The following is a 19,010-nucleotide window of genomic DNA, read 5'->3' on the forward strand; positions in this document are numbered from 1 at the left end:
TTTAGAGGGACTGACTTTGGAACGCCATGACAAGATTCCCCCAAAATCACCACGGCAAAGGTGTCACCATCTGACTCTTTCATTGTGACGCTTGCTAACTGGCTCCAATAACAAGTTTCCCCTGTAGTTATGCCATCATAACAAATCATTGAAGCCGTCGTGGCAAGCCAGCCCCCTAATTGTCTGGTAAGAATTCTGGGAGAGCTGTCCTCTTATTGAAGCTAGTCTGTCTTGGAGAGGGGATAAGATAGCAAAACGATATGAAAGTACTCTTTGGCAGAAGGCACAAACACTTTGCAGGAGAGCTGAGAGGCTGTTCTGTTGGACGTGTCTGCTGATTTCAAGATTTAACGCAAACGACGATGTCCGTGGATCCTAAGAAATTATCCTGAAAAAAAACACGACACCTTAAAGCCTCTGTTCAAAGATTTCAAAGATCACTTGGTTGTGGGGGGGATCAAAAATAGTCTATTAAATTCCATTATATTATCATCAAATATTGTCATATCATATTATATTGCCTACTCCTGATGCTTATACGTGATTAGTGAAGGAGAGGCCTCAAATTTGATGGAGTGGGCCTTAAAATGTCTTTAAAAATCTTTACATTTGTATAAAAAAAATACAGAAATTGCATTTTGTATATATATATATATATATTGATATGGGTATGGATACAATTTTAAGCCCATATGGCCTATATGGAATGATTTTAAATTGTTGGATGACTTAAGTACAAATTCCGAATTTAGTAACAAAGCATTGTTAGATGAAATCAAAGTGAGATAAAAATGTCCATTTTCAATTTTCAGTCAAAATTGAAACAAGTAATGCATTAAGGGGAAAAAATGATGACATAAATATGTTTACACATTATTTCCGTCTTTCAGAGACAGGGTAGCTCTCTCACTCTCAAAAATCCCCCACAACTTGTTTATACTCCGGGAACAGAAGTTGATTTTAATCTTGCCGCCAAACTTCATTTGCTCACCACCGAAACCATTTGCATGTCAATGAAAATGGCAAAAGCAATCACTTGTTCCTTGAATCCAATTTGGCCACTGGTAGGAAAAAAAAAAAGAAGGTGTGTGTGATCACTTGGCAGCCAGCTGACCTTTTGCTGCCGTCGCACAAACTTTAGATTTGTCTTGTGGGTGGAAATGAGTGATTGTATTAACATGATCAAGCGATCGAGCAATAAATATATAGCGCGGAAGTGTCAAATATATAACTGTTGTATCAGGGTTGTGAAACAAAACATACCAATCAATGCGTCACCGTAATTACCTGAGATACAATGGCTTGATTTGGAAAAACTGATAATAAACTGAGAATTGTCACACATCGCTTTAAATGTCATTATATGAGATTAAAAAACTATTTGCTTTGATGTCTCATTGATATCAAAGACCATCTGTCTTTGAAATCATATAGGGTGCTTCACAAACGTATTCGACCATCTGTCATTAAATGAGAAAGAGAGCATCCAGCATCAAGAAGTGCTTTAATGTGGTCTTTTTCTATTTCAGTGTGTTCTTGAAAAAATGACCTTTTTATACCCAAAATCAACCACTAAAACATATTTTCTGTTCCCAAAAAAATATAAGTAAAACTTTAATTTGACATATACATTTCCATGAGCTTTATTATTTTTTCATTCTTTTTTTTTCTGAAGAGTATATTGAAAAATACATGGCAAAAAATAATAATGATGTTTTAGCATGAATCTTATCATTTGGGTTAAAGAGCTTCTATGTACATGTTAGTCATTACAGGAACATAAGAAAATGATTTTGGTAATTACCAACACTGATCATTTAGGACAAATTTGGCATCAACCTTACATGTACTTATAACTTCCGTCAATAATTGCATCGAAATCAGAGCACCACACAGCAGAAGTAGCGCAACGTGAATCGTAAATATTGAACATGTTTCACACTTCAGTTTTCCGAGCAGATCATCAGCAGAAAAATCTCTCTTAACCTCGTACCACAGAATAATCGCTCTGGATAATGTTTCTTAGACGTCCGAAAATCTGACCTTTATTGGGTTTGATCGGAATGGGAAGAATCATGCGTAAATTAGGACAGATTGTTGGTGTATGCATACAATACTTAATGTTTACCATTATCAGCACATTTTCCGAGCAGATTGGGGGCAGACAAATCAACATTGACACATATGATTATCCTGTGGTCTCTGGTGTGTTAAGAGTGACTGGATTTGCGGAAACATCCGACAATCGGGACTTTGCTGACTTTGAATCGGAAGAGGGGAATAATGTTCAAATTAGATCGTCGGTCAGATTATCGGTGTGTGTGTGTGTACCCCGCTCAATGTTTATGATTTTCCGCTATGACTGTTTTTCCGAGCAGATTGGGCAGGAAAAACAACACATAACGCACCACACGATTATCGGTCTGGATAATCTTTCACGACATCTGATAATTGGGCATTTGTTGACTTTGATGGTAAAAGTGGAATCATGTTTAAATGAGGTCAAATTATCGATATGCGTTACCCATTTTAACATTTATAATTGTTAGCCGTGTTTTCTGAGTAGATGGGTGGGGTCGAAAAATCAGTCTTAGATTGTAAAGGGAAAAATCACTCTTAACACACTCTACACCACAAAGCAAACACTAAGTAACATCTTTTAGTAACATCCGAGCCTTTTGTTGACTTTGATCGGAAGAGGGTACGAATGCTGGAATCGGTAATCAGCAGTATTTTGTATCGTACGAAAACAACAATACGCTACATCACAGAATTTTGTCCCGCCCCTTGTGGAAATTTCGCCCTCCCGCAACGTTGCATGGCAAAATGAGATCAAGCCACCCATGTCGCCAAACATTCATTACAAGAAAATATGAAAGTAAAAGCGTCTATCTCTTGCCCTTTATTACACATAAACAGAAACACTTAGCATGTAAAATTAATGTGAAAATTATTCCCGGGGTAAACTATAAACACACACAAGTTACCCTCTGCACGTTTCCGCCCTTCTTCTTTTTCCCCCTCTGCTCCTTCCTCCCCTAGATCAGAGTGTAATTGCCAGTAATCAGGTCTGTTTGCCGCTGATAAAACCACTCTGAATGCGAGGAAGCCTCTTTGTGTGATGACTCAATTATGCCAGAAGTGGCTCATCAAACCTGGCCCATCAGCTGCTTTAATAAATAAGGAGGAAAACTTGCTGCGGGCGCATTATAATTCCATTCATTCCATAATTAAATCCATTCCCCCGTTTTTTAACCCCTCACGCTCGACGCGTTTCTTGAAGGGGAAACAAAAACAAGTCGGCAAAGGGGGGGGGGGGGGGGGGGGGGTTGGCTTTGGTGGGATGTATACCAGACAGTGACCTTGGACAGAGCACCCATCCGCTGCCTATAATTCACCATGATACTGCTGAAGAGAGGTTAAGAGAAGGAGGCTCCTGAGCACTGTTTCCACGCGGCAATTGTATTAAAAACTCATCACGAACAGTCCCCGCACTGACATTTGGAAACCTTACTCTTCGTCTAATCACGTTTGAATGCAAACAACGCCGCGTCCAGCCAATCGCGCTGTGCCTGCTCTCTTTGCCTGAAAGCAGTAAATAAAAAAAAAAAAAAAAAAAAAAAAAAAAAAAAAAAAAAGCCTTTTCGGAGTTGCGGCTATACTCCATCACAATAGCGACTTTGTTAATTACGGCATGAGAGCTCGGATAAGCAGGCCGCCGAACTCAAGGTCAGCGGTGTATATCCGCGCCAGCTGCACACTCTAGTGATAATAATAGTAATAATAATAATAATAATGATAATAATAGGAAACAGCAGCATCAGGCAATACAATTGCTGCTCCTTGCTGTTTCACTCCTTCTACCATGCAGCATCTCAGCTGTAGTGCTAATGGTGCGAGGCCATGGTTATTCATGACCGCTGGACCCCCCCAAAACAACCCAATCCCCCGACCCACCTCCCCAGGCGCGGCCCGTTCGCCCCTCTGTGCTGGGAATACTAGCAGATGGGGTTAAGGCAGGGGAGGAGGGGGGGGGGGAGTCGGGGGGACGGGGGGGTTAGCCTCAAGGACAGCGAGCAGCCAGATTAACAGACAAGATCGGCCGGCGAGACCCTCGCGCCGAGGGAGGGGTCCCAAAGTGTCCTCCGAGAAGTGTCATTCGTCTCTATATAAGGGAGGGAGGGGGAAAGGGGGGCGGGGGTGAAGGGCGCGTAAATATGATTCAGCAGATGATGAACCAACTCAAATAGTCATGAGTCTTTTTTCATATGCTAATGAATCTACAGTGAATACCCCTCCCTCCGTCATCTCCCTCCCTCCCGACGCTCCCCCTTTTTTCCTCAATTTTTACCCCCTCTGTGAGCTATAATTAAGACGTTTTTTTTTTTTTTTTCCTTCCACCCAAAGCTAACATAAATAAATAATTCCATAATAAGATCTGTGAAGTGAGCAAGGCTGAATGTACTCATTGTGCTCCCGCGTGTTTTCCCTCTTGGATGTTTTGTATTAATTAGAAGCGAGCAATTTGATCCCTGTCGAGCAATCAATTTGCATTGTGTTCCTGTTTATATACACCCCATTTACACCTTCGCCCAGCAAAAATATATATTCATATCTAAAATTCATATATATATATATATATATATATATATATATATATATATATATGTATATGCATATGTATATGTATATATATATGTGTATGTATGTATGTATGTATATATATATATATATATATATATATATATATATATATATACATATATATATATATATATATATATATATATATATACAAAATAAATAAATATACATAAATGTGTAATGACTTCAATGGCTTCCACATCGTTGTTATTAGCGTATGTGTTTTCTAATGCAGGGAATGAAGCCCACGATCAGCTCCTGAGAGACAAGACGAGCGTCGTCGATAAGGCCGAACAGTGTGAAGCTGGCATCTTTCCCAACATAGCGCCCTCCAAACGACAGTCAAAGGTAAATAAACATAATATACAAATAAGAAATAAACACTGCTTTATCGATTTGTTGAACAGTGTTTCAACAGGAATAGAGACATTTAAGCATTTTTGAAATGTGGATGCTGCTTTTTCTATTTTATTGAGAATGTCATTGTTGTCTTGATTTGACTTTTTTGAAATGACTTTAGTTTTAGTGCTCATGCTTGGGTTAATAATTACGTGTGTCCCTTCAAATATAGTTGAAGTTTGTTTTAAAGGTGCTTTGGAAGACAAAATCATTTTTACACAACACACAGAAACATCAAATGTTCACATTTGACATTGTGACCAATTGTTACATTTAGCATAAAACAAACAAACAAACAAACACGAATTTGAATAAAACATACACAAATCGTGGTGAACTTGTTTATCTAATATGGTGGCCAATTTAAACCTGAAAAGTGATGTTTCAAAAATCAACAGATTCATTCAGAAGAGCATGTAATATCTTTTTTCATGCTTTAAGGTTTAATGGAATATAATTTTGCAGTTATGATAATGTGATATTTATACAGTATACATGATTTTAAAAAAAAGACTTTATAGATAAGGTTGTAAGATGTTTTGGAGGACAAATATATCGCTGGCGTTGGGCCAAAACCTCATAAGTCACATTTTAGTGTATTTCATATTTTTTCAAAATGTTTTACTATTGGTCAGTCCACACGCATGGGTGTTATTTGGAAACATTATTGACCAATCGTAAGGGGTGAAAAAGGCTTGCTCTCTTTCACAATGCAATGCTAATAGTTGTACAAACTTGCAATTTTGTGGGTCTCCTGAAAAGTGACCATTTTGGAGGTACAATGTTTTAATCCGATGCCAGTGATATTCAATTTGAAGAAAACACATACAACACTTTTAGCAAATCTTATTGTATGATGACAATTTCCCACACAGGTTATCCTAGATTTCATTAAATTGAGTGGACATTAATATGAAAATATGGATAAAAAAAAGAGAAAACCCCTTTTTAAAAAATATGTTTGTTAAATACAGCCCCCCCCAAGTCTGAGTTATGTTTGATTTCTAGCTAGCAAAATCACCTTTGACAATGACAGACGTCTACATTTGAAGACATTTTGACTTCATCTCGTCACAAAACGTGTGTGTGGGTGTGCATGTGAGGAAAAAAAAAAATGTTCCAAACTAACAAGGTACATTCATTTTTTTTTTCACCAGCTAATGTATAGTGTTTGCCAGTTGTTTGTCTCAATAGGCCGCAGTAATCAAAAGTAATGAAGCTATTACGAGCGGGGCCTCCGAGGGCTCGGCGTGGCATTAAGAGTGCGCCACATAAAAAGGTTTATTAAAGGAAATTAAGGTCCATCACTGCCACACCTGCTCCCCTATTATAAATGTATGACAGGTCAGTGCCTTCAATCACAACAGCAAACGAGAGAGAGGAGTCATGTTTGCCATTACCAGGGAAAAAAGTAACAGCGCATCCTGTGACTCACACATTTCGCTGGCTGGTGACCACTATACGCCGCCATCAGCCTAGAATAATTACGTTTAATAGCTTTTATTTGGGAGCCACCAGCAACACACGGACAGAGTGGATGGGTTTTTGCGACTATTTTGGTCTAAACACACGCGCGCAGCAACACACACAGTCCAAGCGGAGGCTGTCCGCACTTTAATGTCATTATTTTGTGTCATTTCAATTTTTGGTCACCTTTTCCCCAACTTTTACTTTTTTTTTTTTTTTTTATTTACACTCCAACGTAACGCAATGTGGTTCGGTCAGCTTCTTGACGCTTTGGCCCCCATCTGACACTCGAGTTAGGGTTCATGATTGTTACCAGGTGCAAATGTTGAGTTAGCAACTGTAGTTGTTGGATGGGGTGTCTTTTTATTCAAAATTATGGAGGAGTGTCAGGGCCGTAGTGATAAGCAAAGAAAAAATGTACACTATATTGTTAAAGTGGAATAAAGTTGTACATATTGGAGACAAAAGTGTACTTTTGAGAGAAAAAGTTCAGGAGTTTTTTTGGGGTCAAAATTTTGCCACTTCATTCATTTTTTTGTGCCTAATTTGGCTCAGATATGAATAACTTTGGGCTGAATTGTCAGTCACAAATTGAACTGGAACCTGTTCATATTTTGGAAGCTTGTAAAAACGGAATGCTTGTGAATTGCCATTTAACAATTGACCAGAACAATTAGCCTCTAATTTGTGTAGCCCCCCCCCAAAATGTAATCCTCAAAGGGTCTGGTGGGATATATTGTGGTCATCTTCATTTGGGGTACTTGTATTCGTATTTAGACTTTTGAGTACGGAACATTCACAGCATACGAGTTCCCACTTGGAACATATTAGGTAAGGAACTGCAGTAACTGGAGCCACACGTCTTCTCTGCAAACGAACACAGTGTGGCTCAGGCTCCGACAAACTTGTTCACTCCTTTTTGAACGGCAACCTTTTTGTTTATCTGAGAATCTATTTCATTTGAAATTCCATTAACTCGATTCCTTTTTCCGCAAAACATTTGACTCCCTTACTGCAGTCGACGTGATTCGTACCGAAGTAACATTTTTGTCATACTGTTAAATCCATAATCAACAACAATACATGACAACACATACAGTGGATGAAAAAAAGTCCACACCCCCCCTGTACAAATGTCAGTTTTTTGCGATGTAAAGAAAAATGAGATCAAGATAAATCAATCTGCCGAGCCAGAAACCAGACCTAAATCTGATTGAACATCTGCGAACATTCATGCAACCAGGCTATTGTACTGTTTTCATTTCAAATGTTTCTCCTTGAAAGATTTTGATTTGCGTTTTATCGGTTATGAATCACATTCATGTTAATTAACCTTAATTAAACTGTTTTATTTCGGTCTCGTTTTATATCACAAAACTTGGCAATTAAAGAGGGGTGTGTAGACTTTTTATATCCACTGTATATGTGCTTGTATTGTGACTCTCGCTAAGAGCTTTTGCCAAATTATGAATTATTTTTATACTTTTTATTTCCAGATGGATTCTGAAGGCGAGGAGCAGAGCGTGAAAACGTGCGGCACGGGTGAGACGCACACGCGCACACTTCTCTCGGTGGTTTAGTGCTACAGGTTCAACAGTCCAACTTTACTCACAGTGGATTTTGTGTGGGATCTTGTTGGTCCGGAGTGCGGTGCCGTTGCAGCTTGATTACTCACACGGGGGATAACTTCATTCGACTGGAACCGCGGCTCGAATTAGTTAAAGGAGTGTATGTGTGCGCACGTGTGTGTGCGCGTGCGTGTGTGAGACGTGTGATTGAAAGCCCGTAAACTGGAAATGTCACCACGCAAGCGTTCAGGGCTTTGTGGAGGCCTACTGCACGTTGGTGAAATGCGTGAAAAGCAAATTATTTGTATTATTATCATTATTATAGTTGATGCTTTGCACGGTAAATTGATTTAACAATTTGAGCTCATGTTGTCAGCGCTGCCAAAGGACAGGATACACGTGCGACTCAATGAGAAGCTTTTCATGTCAATGAAGTCTAGATTTTGGTTGGTTCATTTATAACAGGCAATCGTGATTTTAGGTCGTTTTATCACCTGATATGTTTCGGCGTGTACTTCCGCCTTCGTCAGAGTGTCACTGGTGTGGTTGTGACTGTTTGCTTGCTATGAACCAAACAAAATATCGATAACAAGGAAGGCAAAATGAATTTAATACAACTACCTGTATTATGTCAATGAAGTGTCCGCTTCTTTGTTCTTACGCTGGCATTGCCCCCAAGACAGAAATGTTGTAAAGCTCCTATTTAAAAAAATAAAATAAAAAAAAACTGGAATTATTCTCGTACGGTTACGATTCTCACAAATTATAACTTTATTCTCATGTCTATTCCCCATAAAATTCCCAGTCAATACTGGTTAGAGTAGTACTTTTTTTTCCTCTTAAAATGTCATGTTTTTCCTCGTAATATTAGTAGTTAGGGATTAAAACGTCTTGTAAGATTGTGATGTTGTTCTTCATAAAATTTCAACGTTGTTCTTGTAATATTAAGACTATTCAGTTCAATGTAGACAATCCTTTGTCGGGATGTAAAATAGCCAGAGCCTTGTTTTTACTTTTTTTTATTTTTTACTTTTTTTTTTTACAGATCTAATCAATCAAGACTTTATTGTTGAGACAAACAGGTAAGGTTTCAGCAACATAAACACCCTATCCCAAAGCGCCTTGACAATCAATACTAACGACGGTTTCCGTGCAGCCCGTACGGGTCGTCGGTCCGTAAGCGGAGCGCTCAGGACGGGCCGCAGGGCGCCCCCATCAACAAGAGGAAGTCCCTGCTGATGAAGCCGCGCCACTACAGCCCCAGCGAGGCCTGCGCCGAGGAGAGCGAGGACCCGGCGCCGCGGCGGGACAAAGAAGCGGCGAGCAGCGCCGACACTCCAGCAGGTAAACAGATGTCCTGTTGTTTTGTCTGTTTTGATGAACAATCCACGCTGAATTTTAAAATCCCATCTGTTGCATTCATATTTGCCTCCCCTCCCCTGCGCGAGCCGAGCCAGCCAACCAGCGGCAGCATCAACAGCAGCCGCGCTCATTGTGCGCAGCACACTGGCCACATTAGTTATGTCTCGCGGAATCAATGCAAGTTTTTCGACAACCGATCGGCCGCGATGGTTCCGACTTGGCGCCGCCCCCTTTGCTTGGGGCCGGCTTGTTTCCCGACCCCCTCGTCTGTCCTTGAATGGGCCGGTCCAAAGCCATTGAATCCATAGAATGAGAACGTGAATGGGCGCAGTTCACTGCCGCTCAAATGAGATTCCCCCCATCCTTTTTCAATTCAATTCCAATTCAAGTGGCGGAAAACAAATTAGCCGTCGTAGGAATGGCAGGAAAAAAAAAAAAACTCTTGACTAACACGCATCATCAGCAACACTTTGGATGTTTTCATTTTGTCTTTTATCAGGGGCTTCAAAAAAAAATGTTGTCTTTTTTTTTCCGCCCGCTTAATGACTTGAATTTTGTCCATTTTGGTGAACACGTGCATTCTCGCCCACTATAATCTGCACTGATTTGGTATATTTTTAACGACGTAACCAAGCAACAAACGTAATTGTCCCTTTTCAAAAGCTTTTGTTAAACCCTCCAACACAGTCTAATACATAATTAGGCATAATGTCTACGGCTCATTATAGTACACATGCGCGTGCACGCGCGCGCGTGTTGTTTAAATGGACCGCGAGACGAGTTGACTTGAAATGGAATTGATTTGTTTCCATGCAGTTCACATTGCATTAGAATGATTAAAATGATTTCTTGGGGGGGATTAATCATGTTTTTTTTTGTTACGTTCTCAAGGCCATTTTTGAGCGGTTTAAAACATTTTTTTTTTTTTTTAAATATATTTCAGTTTTTTTTAATGATATTTCCTGTTCAAAATGAGAGTGACAGTGAGAATGTTAGCAGCAGGGGAAAGGCCCTCGGTGGCCGCGTTGGAAGGCGTCAAAATCAGGCTGTTGTTTTGGTGGCGCCGCGCTGTGTTCAGCTGCAGCCAAGTACAGGCCTGCTGCAGAGTGCTGCTAATGGCTATTCTGGAGTGACAACTCTTCACCTGCTCCAACACACAAACCGTCGCGGGGATCCAAGTTTTTTTTTTCTCTCTCTCTCTCTCTCTCTCTCTCTCTCTCTGCTTTTTCACTCTGTGTGTGTGTGTGTGTGTGTGTGCGCGTGTCCAGCTGGATGGGAAACAATATCCCGCTCGCCTGCTGCATGAATGTAAATACACGTTCCTGGCTGTTTTTTGCACGGAGTAGATTTGTCTTGACAACATTCAGTGCTTATAAGGCCATCTTTAGAATATAATCGTATGCAGCGAACAGCTTTATATTTGTGTGTATTTTAATTGGATTAAAAATATGAAGAAAAAAAACGGCGGAAAAAATAGGGCTGAACAATCAACGTCACAAAATGATAGAATGCAATTTTCAAATCGCAAAAGCTGCAATTGAGAAAAAAAACAATGAAAAATGAACTCTCCCACATTCGTTTGGTAGACTTTTGTCAAGTTATTGTAGTAAATGTTTAAAAGACAAAATGTTTACTAAGTTAACAGCTCAGATTGAAGTAGATAAATAAAATGTATTTCATATTTCATTTGCCTTTACTTGAACTTAAACATAACTCATGAAACCAAAACATTCATATACAATAAATCTGATATAGTTTATTGTAATACAGATTGATTTATTTCTTGTATTGTTTAAGAAATGCAAGGAAAGAGGAGCTTGAAATAATCATCACACATTTAATCGCAATCGCAATATTAAAACAAACAAAAAAAATCGGAATGAGCTTATTTTTTTTAATTGTTCAGTCCATTTTGTAGCGAGGAATTATAAATGGCTGAAATATTTTCCATTACTTTATACTAGTTGTAAATGCCACAGTCCAAAAATTGATCCCAGAGTTGGTATTGATCAATACAAATGTGGAATGAGATCACAATTGTTAGCACTTTACAGTATTTATTGAGAAAGAAGTCCAGAAAAGAAGCGCAGGATGTTTAATCTTTTTTGGGGAGGGGGATTACATTTCCTGAACACGCTACCTGAAAAAAATATTGGTTTTAATTTGCTCTTAAGTGAAATTTCTGTAAACATGGATTTAAAAGAAGAAAAAAAACATTCTCACATAAAATTGTATGAGCAAATTTTTTGTCTAATATTCTCAAAATACATTGCCCAAATTCCTAGACTAAAGGAGGGCAGCCCAGTTCCTGATTAGCAAATCTGCCTCACAGCTCCGAGGTTCCAAGTACAAATCTCATGATGTGGACTTTGCATGTTTGTTTTTTTTTTCTCCGTGTACTGTGGCTTCGTCCCACATTCCAAGAACTTCAGGTTCATTTCAGACTCAAACAAGTCTATAGGTGTGAATGTGAGTCTAAATTTGCCCTGCTGTGACTGTCAACCAGTCCTGCATGTACCCCGCCTTTCGCTCAAAGTCACTCGGGATAGGCTCCAGCTCACCCGTGACCCTATGAGGACAAGCGCTATCGAAAATGGATGAATGCATGAAAATATTGGTCCTATTCAGTTTGGTGGAAGGCCAACGCAAGATACCGTGTCATATTGAACATTACAATAACGCGATATTAGTCAGCCCTTGCTCTTGTCTATATTTGTCTGCTCCCAGTCAGTTCATTGGCATGGTCTTATGGCTGTCCGCTGAAGCCTGGTGCATGTTAAAGTCTGCTAAAGAGGGTTAGAGTCATCCTCTCTAACACGCGAAACAACCACTTATTAACACCAGTCGTGTCTCTCAAGTGGTGGTCAGTGATTAACAATGGAAGGCTATCAGCTGGATTGATTCCGTCAAATCTCCCTTGATCCTCTCAAACGCTTCAAACTTATGCTCTGTTAAGGCTCTTTGGCTTTTTTTTTTTTTTTTAAGTTTCTATCCTCTTAAGTGGCCGGACAGAACGAGAGCAATGCAAAAAGTAGGATTCAATGGATGAATCAGATCACAGGAATGATGATGATGTCGGTGATGGCGGTGATAATGATGATGAAGATGATGATGATGATGATGAGACAGACACAGGAATTAGCAAACTTGTTAAATGGGTCAAAATGTAAAATTAATCCAGGCAAAAAAAGGGGCTTTGAAAAATTGTCAACTAAAATATGTGCCTTGAATAAGTAGACAAAATGAGGGCTTTTACATAAAATGACCATTTGTGGGTTAAATGATTATGGGATATTTAAAACAGTGCATTATGGGATATAAGGTCCTGATGTAAAGTTTAAAAAAAAAAAGTCTCAAAGGCTACTGTTTAGCTTGTAGTTTTTAGGCCATTGCTCACAGCAGTCATTTGAGAATTTTTTTTTTAATTTACTGACGTTAAGTCGGCTTCCATTCCATGTTGAAATTAATGAGGCAGGTTTAGGTTTTTGCTTTGTTTTTCTGCATTTGTTTGGACATAAAAATGTTCATGCACAGTTTTAAGAATGATTCTGAAGTGCATCTCACTTAGGGCTGGGCAATAATTCACTATCAATGTATATCACAATAGACACCTTCTCAATATCAATAGAAATTGCACTCAATATAATATTGATTAAAAAAAAAAGAATCAGAAACCAAACTCCGAACCCATTTTCTGCCTGTTGCAGGCAGAGGCTACAGTATCTTAGATTTGTGCCAAAATTACAAGCACGTAGAGGAAATTTAGAGCACAAAAGCCTCTTTTACTACCAGATAGTTTGAATGGTATTTTTCCTCTTGAACTTTAATCAATGTTGTTGTTTTACATTTTATATTTAATCAATTTCATTGTTTTTCTTATAGGTAAAAATAAAAACAATAATAATTGAAAGACTAATATGAACTACATACACTCTGATTCCAACCCTGCTAAGCACATTATGTTTAAAAAGACATTTATTTACCAGTACTCTTAAATTGACCTGTGCAAAGATGAGTTAGTTAGCAGGTTGACACAAGTACTCCACTGATGTGCATGAAACCTTGTGGATATGAGCTGAATCATAATCATGTTAAAAGAAGATTTCAAGATTTTTTTCACAAGAAAATAGTAATATAATAATATAATAATAATAGTCATAGTCTGATCGTGGGTTCGTTCCAGCCTGACTTCCATTCAGGCAGCGTGGGTTCAATTGCCACTCAGTGTTTGCGAAAAAAGATTGCATGGAGCCAGTACAACAACATGTTTCAGGAAAGTCAACATTTAGCAGCATCTCATTCTGTTTAAAAAACAAAAAAACAACATAATCTATTCCTTTTTTGTTTTCGGGAATCTTTACTTTCATTCATTTTGACATCAGTGTTTGAGCAGATGACAGCATGTTGCTGCCTGGCTCCAACTTAAAAACACACATAACTAATTATTATTTTTTAAAAAATGTACTGTAAATCCCACATAATCTTAATCTTCAATCTTTGTTGCTTCAGAAAAAAAGAGGAGAAGCAAAAACAAATTCGGTTCCTCAATATGGGCTTTCGTGTTCAGCCGGCGAGGAAAAAAAAGCTGTTTCATAAACGTAAATCTAAAATATACTTAGCGGTGAGTAATTACGGGAGAATCCCGCAACCTTACGCTGTTACATGTGTTCTTCACAATAACATGTTTGTCTCACTGTATTATTCGGAAAAGTGACACAAGTTCTAAAACCTTAAAAGGATTTTGGAAGATTACATCCAAATTATTATCCCGTGGCTGAGCATGTTTGTTCCTTCAGAAAAGGGGTGTCCTAAGTGTGGCATGGCATGCAAAAAAAAATAAAATTGTATATACAGTATGTATATATAGATAACATGTAAAATATACATAAAAAACAAAAAAAAAATCATGGCTTATTTGATAAATGCTGAATGTTTCTGTGTAATTTCAGATGGAAACTTGAGTCCAATCAGTGGTGCGCCGGACAGAAATGGCCGCTCCAGCAAATCTCTGGAGTGGTCGGAGGTGACACCTGAGGGCTCGCCGCAGTATGAGATCAGCACGCCAGAAATGTACGACGACGACGACGAAGCAGCAGAAGATGACCAAAGTCAGGACAGGCTGAGCGGGTCGTCATCCCCGCGGAGCCCGAGGGAGCTCCGGTGGGCCTTCTCCGCAAAAACGAATGGCTTGAGCCCCTCCAGAACCTGCGACGACCCTTCAGCCCTGGAGGAAGAACCTCACCCGGACCTGAGCGGAGGTCTTTTCCAGAGATACAGGCCGGAGGAGGTGGAGGGGGAGGGGGATAGCGACTCGGAGGCGGAGAGGCCTCCCCGGCTGGAGGGCTGGGCGCTGGATCACCTCCACCAGAGAGGCCTGGAAGTGGGCCGCGGCAGAGTGAATCTGAGCCTGTTGGAGCAGGCCATCGCCCTGCAGACGGAACAAAGGCAGGTACTGCATCACGCCTACCGTGAGATGGACCGCTTCCTCATGGAGCAGATGACCAATGAGAGGCGGCATCAGCGTATGATGGACATGGACAACAGGCTCAGCTACCATTCAGGTAAAGGTAAGACTGAAGGTCTTATTTTTGTGTCCAAAGCAAGTCTCAGCTCAAAATTTGTCTATCAAATCCAACAAAATCACGCTACACCACCTGCGCCACTACTTAGACCTGCTTTTAGCTGGTCTTAAGTCTTAAGTTCGGCCCAGTATGGCTCCATAGTCAGAGAATGTATATTTCTTCCTTTTTTTGTGTGTTTTTGATCATAAAGTAGGCATGCAAATTGTTAAGATAGGCATGGACATTTTGTGATGAAAGATGATTCAAAATTTATGTTGGTCATAAAAAAAAAAATTCTTTAGCACTAGTTTATATACAATATACCATTTACCCCTTGAAATACCTAAAAAAATAAATACAATTCACACATAAGCAAGTACTATTAATAATGGAATACATGGTCTTCTGTTTTTATTTTACCACATTTTATTTATTATATTGTGTCTTGTGTTATCCTAATCTACTAATACAATTCATGTAATTATTGTTATTTTGAAATATATATTTGTCTTTACGGTTGGAAGTTACTTTTGTTTAACTTTATGAATCATTACATTATTTCCATTTATTATACATTTTATTTTATATTTTCAATATACAGTATATATATTTCAGCATCTCCTTTTGAAGTTAGTTACTGTTCGGTTTCACAATATTTAATTTGATTTATCGTTGCCAGAAAACGCTGCACCTTCTTCACAATGAGGTCCGTTATTGAGCCGCTATTTAAGGTGTCCAAATATGTTTCTTTCCTCATGGTTGTATAGGGCCCACATATTTTAGATCCGACCCACCATGCAATTCAAAAACCAAATTTAACTATCAAGCAGCTCATAAAGTATAACCATAGTTGTTGTTCAAATGTTACATCTCATTTTTTCCCCCACACATTTTGTAAAGACTACAAAATTGATATGGAAAAACAGGTTGTCCAGCCCCGCAGACAAGAAATGGGTGTCGATTGTGTGCTCAGAGAATTACAAAAAGAAATCGAGAGGAATCAGAGCTTGAAATCCTCTTTGCCGCTTAAACATTTTGGCAACAAGTCAAGTAATACATAAACAGACTTATAATAATAATACAACGAAATTGCGACTACTCCGAATATTGGATTTTGATAGGAATCAAGTGGATATTTAACCATGACCATAAGTCTTAAATCCTACTAAAGTACCTCTCATGTTTCCCCGGGATTCTTCAAATGACCGTGGCTAAATGTGTAATCCTCCATGTAATCTTTCCATGGTCGGGCATTAAGAAGTGTGTTCAACTACAGCCTTAACTAAAAGGACAGATTAATAGATGCTTTTTATATTCAAAAAAAAAATGTCTGGTGTTGCATGATATTTCACTCTCTTCACAATACGTCCTGACTACAAATTCCTATTGTACTCAGAAAGTTGGTGTTGCAAAACACATCATTTCAATGTATGAAATCAATAACAAATGTTTCCCCAGACTCTCCGCGGACAGACAAGAGGGACATCAAGTGTCCCACGCCAGGCTGCGATGGCACGGGTCACGTGACCGGACTGTACCCCCATCACAGGAGTTTGTCCGGGTGTCCTCATAAAGTGCGAGTTCCTCCAGAGAGTGAGTGTGCAAGTGAAAGTATTCATGTTGGGCCACTTTAGTCGGTACACCTCATTTGATTGACACCGCCAGGGATGCAGTGGCGCACTTTGGCCATCTTATGAAGACCCCAAAATTTGATTTTAAAAACACCTTGGCAAACTTGGATTATTTATTTATTTTTTAAAACGATTTTTCATTATATTTTTCCTTTTTTTTAAAAAATTTACTTAATTTATGTATTTTTCATTTACCGTAGAATCCCATGAATAACTTGCACCCGTGTATAATACGCCCCCCCCCTCCCAAAATCATCCTTAAAAAGCATTTTTTTCTCTGTACCTGTGTATAATACTGTCTAAATATGACGTATAAATATAATGTGAGTAATTTTAGAATTTAGTATTTTATTGCTGATGAGTAGATCAGTCAAATTTGTAACCTTTGATACTGTCTCGTTGAACTCCCAAGTCAGCTTTACGGGTGCCAGGTCTGCGTTTGACTGCGACAGATAGTGCTGTCGGCTGTCTTTCTTAACCTATCCAGCGGCACAACCTATTATTTGAGGTTGAACAAATAAATTAAAAAAAATATATACAATACTGATTAACTGGGAGCAAGGCGTCTATTAGATCGGAGTCCAATGTTCGCACCTCTCTGTCAATCAAAACAAGGGCACCATTTTTAATACAGCTCTTTTATTGTGTTCCAAATATTGAGGCTGTTTATAAGAGTTTTTATTATTTCAATACATAAAGCCTTTATTTTATTCTATTCAATGCTCTTATGGAGCGAGTCTTGCTTAAAAATTGAATTGAGTTCAAACGTGCATCACTTTAACAAGTAACTTAAAGGATTTGTCAGTCACTTCTGTTATGCGCATTGAAGTCTCTTTAAATGTTTTATTTCACATCCCCCGCCCCAAACTGGCGATTGTTAAGACATTCCAACAAAACTCCACAAACATTGGACATTAAAGCGTGATGTTACAAAAGCAACAGGAAAAGTAATTAACTTTTCTCGCCGAGTGTAGGCGGTGTTTGCAAATCAAAGGCTCGAGCTAGCTAGTATGCTATTGAACAAAATAAATAAGACAAGTCCAGCCAACTAATTGGAGGACGTGGGGGAGAGAAAAGAAGTTTCTGAGGATGTACGGCAGCCCTTAACGACGCTTTCCTTTTGAAGAATATAATCAGCCGTCTTTTCTTTGCGCTAAGCTATTTACATTGCGGCCACTTTCTCGCTCGCACTCGTACGCGCCAAAGCACTTACATAAATCATCACTGAATGCCTAAAATGTTCACTGCTCTCTATATTCATCTCATAAACATTTCGTGTGACTCATTGAAACACTTGCAAATTCAACATTTTCAACCCTAGAATGGGGAACACAGCAAGACTTGTTTAACTTCCATCTGGCAATCCTATTTATTAATTTCACTGTTCATTTAGTTAAAACAACAACAACTGATTTATAACACACTAAGGATAATTATAGTCTAATCATTTACATGTTAATCCTAATTTTCTTCAGTGATTAGCTGGAAGAAATCATCGCACCTCATTGTGAGGCATTCAGTGTCCTGTTTAAGTTACCAAATATGGTTATCAATACAGTTATTTTCACCATTCTAGATGTTTTTTTCTGGTCACGCCTAGCGAAATCTAGAGTGTTCTAATTTGTTCGAGTTTGCCTGGAGACGTCATCCTGTGATCACTGAGAGACTTTCAGGCTTGATTTTGAACATCCACTTAAGTTAGCAAACATGGTTCCCAATAAAGAGCTAATCCGTGGAATTCTAAAGTATCCCTTTAACATATAGAGCATTATAATCAGATAAAATTAGCTGGTATAAGTACCACTGATCTCAACATTCAGGGTCAACCTGCTCAACGTTACCAAATATGGTTCCTTGTGAAGTGCTAATAAGCAACATTTTATAGAATGTTTGTGACTTCTGAGAAAATCTAGTGAATTCTAACCACCAAAAACTAGCTGAAAGAAGTCACGCTGACCTCAATGTAAGGCATCCAAGGACTACCCACTTAAGTTGCCAAATGTGGTTCCGGAGAAAGTGCTAATCAACCTTATTTGAAAGAATTCTTCTACCCACTTAAGTTGCCAAATGTGGTTCCGGATAAAGTGCTAATCAACCTTATTTGAAAGAATTCTTTTCATCTTTGGCAAAATCGATAGAATTGTAATCAGTTTCAATTAGCTACAAGAATCCACCTTGACTTCACTGTGGCAAATATGGTTCCCACAATGGAGCTAATTTGCATCATTCTACAGGATCGTAGTAGCTTCTAGCAAAATCCAGAACATTCTAGTTAATTCATATTAGCTGGAATGGCTTGTGAGGTGTTTAGTGTCTATATCAAACCGAACGGCGTTCCCAAATAAGAGCTGATTTTCTCCATTTTACCAGACCTTGGT

General features: G+C 38.8%; 1 protein-coding gene across 3 annotated transcripts in view; it reads left to right on the plus strand.

Annotated features, from left to right (window-relative positions):
• Window positions 1–19,010, plus strand: part of st18 (ST18 C2H2C-type zinc finger transcription factor) — a 48,444-nt gene that overhangs the window by 10,421 nt on the left and 19,013 nt on the right. For all 3 annotated transcript variants that reach the window (XM_086043672.1, XM_086043673.1, XM_086043674.1), the window contains exons 2-7: window positions 4,880–4,992; window positions 8,007–8,052; window positions 9,124–9,160; window positions 9,235–9,422; window positions 14,390–15,007; window positions 16,460–16,594. In XM_086043672.1, coding sequence (XP_085899798.1) covers window positions 4,880–4,992; window positions 8,007–8,052; window positions 9,124–9,160; window positions 9,235–9,422; window positions 14,390–15,007; window positions 16,460–16,594 — 1,137 coding nt within the window. The remainder of the gene's footprint in view (window positions 1–4,879; window positions 4,993–8,006; window positions 8,053–9,123; window positions 9,161–9,234; window positions 9,423–14,389; window positions 15,008–16,459; window positions 16,595–19,010) is intronic.

This window comes from Filicampus tigris, chromosome 10, assembly GCF_054856515.1.
Source record: "Filicampus tigris isolate MCC_2025a chromosome 10, RoL_Ftig_1.0, whole genome shotgun sequence".
NCBI lineage: Eukaryota > Metazoa > Chordata > Actinopteri > Syngnathiformes > Syngnathidae > Filicampus > Filicampus tigris.